General features: G+C 37.2%; 1 protein-coding gene across 1 annotated transcript in view; it reads left to right on the top strand.

Annotated features, from left to right (window-relative positions):
* Positions 1–1710: 1710 nt before the first annotated feature.
* LOC139116672 (basic phospholipase A2 PA-15-like) overlaps positions 1711–5642 on the top strand; it is a 4733-nt gene continuing 801 nt past the window's right edge. The window contains exons 1-4 of the mRNA XM_070679258.1: positions 1711–1734; positions 2363–2530; positions 2941–3085; positions 5424–5533. Of these exons, the coding sequence (XP_070535359.1) occupies positions 2422–2530; positions 2941–3085; positions 5424–5533 (364 nt within the window). The 5' untranslated portion in view covers positions 1711–1734; positions 2363–2421. The remainder of the gene's footprint in view (positions 1735–2362; positions 2531–2940; positions 3086–5423; positions 5534–5642) is intronic.

Below are 5642 nucleotides of genomic sequence, written 5' to 3'. Positions count from 1 at the left end.
GTTTGTTCTTTAGATTCAATTGTCACGCTATTTGACCGAAAGTCACTTTAGTCATATGACAGAACCCTATCATGATGAACTTGGAGGGCGCTCTGTGGCGTGCCGAAGGTATCTCCCGAGGGATACGGTGAATTCTGCCGCCAGTACTAGCTCAACATAATAACTAAATAATAAATACCAACTTTATTTCACTGCCAACAGATTCGTAACCTGTGGTACATACGTAATAATACTACAGCTTTAATGTTTTAGTCAAGTCTTTTTACTGAATAATCCTTTAGAGTTAGACCAGTATATTTACCGATTATTTGTTCACAGGTATTGGTACAATATTGAAAACCCTTTTTTCTTTCATTCTAATACTCTGAATTCTATCTAACAGTAGTCCATCGCTTTTGCTGTAGAAGTCCTATCTCGTAGGAATATGAATTACTTATTTTGTAACAGGTGCTATTAATAGCTCAACCAATTAGCTGGTCCGTTGCTTGGTTTTGATTCTGATTCCTCAGACATAATATTGTTGAAGCAAATAAAATGTCTAATCAGACCCTCTGTGTATCTCTCCTAGTTATCCTACCAACAACAGAATTTAAACATTCGTATCAAACCTATTAATCAAACAGAGTATTATAGGATATCGCATTCCCTGTATGCTATCCTTTGGGTACCCGTTGTAACTTACGTCATTTAACAAATTTCAAAGAAAATGAACCCTATACCTGACATCCCTGCAACACCTTTACAGTATTTACCCGGTTTACAACTGATCGAATTTATATGTAGAACAAACAATGAGAATATTCAGTGAACATCGTCTTCTAAATCTGGAAAGGGAATGAAAGTAACACAAATTGTATCAGGGATTTTACGGGTTGGTCAACATCGCGAAAGATAGGAAAGGTTACTCCTTTTTCATTTACATCTCTATCTTTCAATTGTCGACTAACCTCTGATAAATCCACGGATTAACATAATTAGTTGTGTTGACTAATTAATTACAACATGCGCATATGAGAGATATACGTCCTTGTAATGGGGTATAATAAATAAAGAGTCACAGAGGCTAGGTTAGGTTATATAACCGTTTATTTTATTTACTCCGATCAGTCAGAGCATGAAGAAAAGAAGAAAAAATGACTGAGAAAACAGTGAGAAAAACTCAGTTTCTGGGTCGCCTGTGACTTGACGCGTGTTGTTTACTTGCGGGATTCTGTACCCGTACACTTACTTGAATGCTTTGTATAAAAAAATATGCATTATTTCTTACGCATAACAAATTCTGAAATTAAAACGTTTGAATAATCCGTATTTTCAGACTGGTGTGCAAAACTTTATGTAACTCATAATTATCATATTTTTTGCCCACTGACTTGCCAAAGGACGAGATCATCTAATGCGATACTACTTAGCTGGGACAGATGATTCGTTAACTTCGATACAGAAGCCGTACTTGTGGTTTACCCGCCAATTTTAAGATTTGTCTTTTACGGGCTATTTCGCATTGTGTAAGTTTTTACTTGTGATCCTGTCTTCATAGCTTTCAGTTAGAACCCTACCATAGTGACATGTAATATGTGCCGTATGCATGCAGCATTTGATTACAACTATGTTAATTTCATTGCGTGAGTGATCGTATGCAAATGTGAGTAATTTATTTAGTGTCGATAGTGTATAAAAGAAGGTCCAAACTGGAAATCATCAAATCGGTTACGGTCAAGCCCAGGATAACATTGGGTGAGTTTTACTTAGCCTCGGCTAAGCTTTTCTCTCAGTTTTGAGATATGAGTTGAAATTTCAAACGTTTTCATCGGTTCATAAGCGACCGACTGAGTATAAAGCAACAACACTGCTTTGCACAACATACAGCTGTACTTAACTGGTGCGAGTCCCTCGTAAACTTTTGACGTCCCCGTACTGTAGAAGCATACTGCTCACATAGGTACTAGGTAGATAATAGAATACTCATATAGATAGTAAGTTAAATGTTTTGGACAAAAGAAACTTTTCTATACACTAACAAGTATCTTAATCTGTTTCATTGGAAGTCAGGATATCTAGTGCTTTGAAATCTCGTTTACCTCCACATTACTAAGTCGACTGTACATCAAATGTTGGACATATACTCTCCCGTAAGAAGTCTACAACAGTTCGGAAAGCCTGGCGTATGATATGTTATCAAGATTTCTTTGATGCACGAACATTTTAATTATAAATCTGAAATACATAATGGACATTTGCATTTATTCATATCTTCTTCCTTGTTCTTATTTGACGACAGTTTGTCAATATGTACGAATGAACAGTTTGAGAAAAAAATTGATCACAAACTGCACATGTTCAATTGTTTTACTTGAACTTGCAGGACTAACATCAACTTAAAATCAAAGAGGTTTTTACGGGACATAACGTCAGTTTGAGAAAATGCTCTTCAAAGTTCCTGTGCGATATGGTATGTGTTTTATCCTCGTGGTCTGTAGCATTTGTAAGGTGGTGAAAAGCATTGACGACCCAGATGAGGTTCTAGACGAAGGTAAGTTTCTAGTGACGTAGTGATGACAGCGATGTCACTTTATGGCAGGCACTTCTCACATCTTTCATAAGTCAACATTTTCATGAAAGCGCTTAACTAAAAAAGTCTTCAAGTTGGTAGTCATATGCCAACTGTGTGAAGTGTATAGAAAGTTTTGCCAGCGGTCAAGTACACCGACTTGATGAGAGTGTCCGAATTTCAAAAATGATGATTATTTCATGAACTGATAACATAACCAGCTTATTTCCAACGCTAAATTTTGAAACTTTTCGAATCATTATAATCGTCTTGGTTTGACATTGGTAAGGTTACATGTTCGCGGGAATATAACTCGATTAAAACATGTCAGTTTGTTGACTATTTCTATAAAGTAAAAATTATTGTTCATTTCTTCAATCGCTTTATCGCAGAAATGGAAGATTTTAAGGCTGAAAGCCTCATCGACTTCAATAAGATGATATCCTGCGCCACTGGCTCATCAGCCTTGTACTACATCCACTATGGATGCTATTGTGGGCTTGGTGGAAGAGGTACACCGGTTGATGCTACAGACAGGTACAGTAAATGTTGAAAAAGATCGTTATGAGTCTGCATATCATAAAAGTATAACAACACACATGACGACTGACATCGCATGACAGGAAATAACATAACACCAACTTGAAATAGTTCTACAAACGCAGGACAAAACCCCGTAGATAAGAGAGACTGATTACTGCTATCCGGAAAATACAAGGTGTTCAACAAGCCGGCATAGTTTCATGAGTGTTCCAGCTTTTCCTACTAGTAGCTAAATGTGTGTCATTAATGGTGAAATACACGTGTCTTGCTAGTGGAAAATCTTCGCATCACCTCATCCATAGCAATGCGTGACCGGTGCTACAGACATGTACATAATCATCAATGACTCGGAACACATCTATATACCAGCATATTATACGCGCGATCAGATGTCACGCTATTGATGATATGATGCAGGACTCGAAATCAAAATTTTTCCCCTGGTAGTCCACTTGGGCTACCACTTTCTGAAGTTGGTAGCCCAGTGACTATGGCTGGTAGCCCACTCATTTTTAGATGAGGGATATTGTTTTTCATTATCCAGACAAGAAAAAACTTTCTTTCAGGTTTCTTTCCGTGAAGTGAATTTTCTAATCATTAGAGTTGAATACTTACACACCTAGTACCAAAAGGAAACAGGTATTAACACCCCAACACCCCCCCTCTAACGCAAAACAAAATGTTTCTGGTCCTTGACATTCAGCAAAAGAGATGCGGTGACGAGGTTTTTTCCCTTTATTTTTCTTAAAACACGATTGGAACAGTTTTGGGATAATTGGATGGTGAAGTAATGTTGATTTAATCCACAAATGTGATCTCATCTGCTTTTCTTTTTACATTACACACTTATTTTTATAAGTACTTTGTATTATTGCAACATTAAACTATCTGGCACCTAAACCTTTTGAGAAATTTAAAGATTATAAAAATCCAATGCCAAATTAGTTCCAATCGTGTTTATAACAGTGCATGGTTGGCACTATGGATGCAACTGTTTTTACAGTTGTTGTCTTTATCACTGTTTGCATAATACTTCCGTTTTAGTTTTAGCATTTTTGGGCATGCAAACAGGGATATCAAGGATAGCTGCACTGATTAGTATGCAACCAAAAAAACTCCATGATGCACAGGTTCTGAAATGACGTACGCGGTGACCAGAAACGATCTTTTTTTGCCTAATGGACAACAGTAGGGAGGAGGCATATTGCCCGTGATTGATACATTATGATCAAAATGCTATAAAAATGCATTTTCGTTGGCCATCACTTCCATTGTACGCCAAATACTGACTGAATTTTATGTCCTAGTCTTTGGTAGTCTGTGTTGGCTACCATTTCATGGGTTTTGGCAACCCTAGGGAAAAGTTGTTAATCTGTGGACGCAGCACTACCGGTAAATTCAAGCCCTGTGATGTTTGACATGGCTAAGCATGGCTATCACTGCATTATGCTTACATTTTATTTGGTTTAAATGGACGACAAAATACGAACATCAATCATCTGATCATTATCGAATGAATGACTTCTGTCACACTCGCTTCTCTTTCCAACACGTTTGCCAGGTCGATGATTAACTTCTTATTTTGCATTATCTAAAGTTAACATTAGAACATTAAAGAAAAACGTAGCAAAGAGCTGTGTTATCACAAATTGTATTACCATGCCCTGTCCATCGCGTTTTGATTGGTCGAGCTGAACCTCGTGACTGCCCACAAAATATACAGTAAAGCCCGTGAATATGAATAATATCGTAAACATAGTAACTTTACAGCTAAAAAGAAAATTGTGATTTGTACAAAGATCATCATCAACCACAAAATAACATTTGTGGCCCAAGTTTAGACGCTGTTTTTCAAAAAAATTTCCGGATTTGCAAAATTTTTGCGGCGCGCGCACTACTCACTGACAGGTTCCGGAGCCCCGTTGTCGTTCGCACGGGAAATGTTCGTAAATTTTGATTGTTTTTCGGGGTTCGTTGATAATACAAAGAAAATAACAGACTCCGCGCTGACCATTAACTTTTATTTATGGGCAAGGGCGAGAGGAAAGCCAAAAATTAACGTCGTCAATTATTTCTATAGTGAACTAATCACTGTTTGAAACAAACAGCACTTTGCTGATATAGAAATGTCTGGTGATGTAAATTCTCATTGCCCAAATTTACTCTTTTGATAAGTAGATAAGGGTGATCAGACGACAATGCTATAAACGGTCTTTGATGAAGAAAAACGTACATATCTTCAAGAAACTTTCCATCCTTAGGATTAAACCTCTTTGACACAAAAAATTACACAGAGTAAACATGACTCAAAACATGATCGTTTGATTTACAGATGTTGCAAAGCGCACGATGAATGTTATAACAGAGCCATACGGGATTCAGGATGCGGTAGACACGAAATTTATTACCTGGTCTACAAGAGAAGTGGCTGTACTGGCTGCCGTGAGTAGCTTAAACAAGATTGCCAACATATGGCATGCATTCATTTTAATGAAGCAGCTAAACAGTTAACACTATCAGAACTAATTTGGGATAATTGAATGGTGAAGTA

Source organism: Ptychodera flava, chromosome 18, assembly GCF_041260155.1.
Source record: "Ptychodera flava strain L36383 chromosome 18, AS_Pfla_20210202, whole genome shotgun sequence".
NCBI classification, from domain to species: domain Eukaryota; kingdom Metazoa; phylum Hemichordata; class Enteropneusta; family Ptychoderidae; genus Ptychodera; species Ptychodera flava.
The sequence above is the reverse complement of the archived record's forward strand: the minus strand, read 5'-3'. Positions and strand labels throughout refer to the sequence as shown.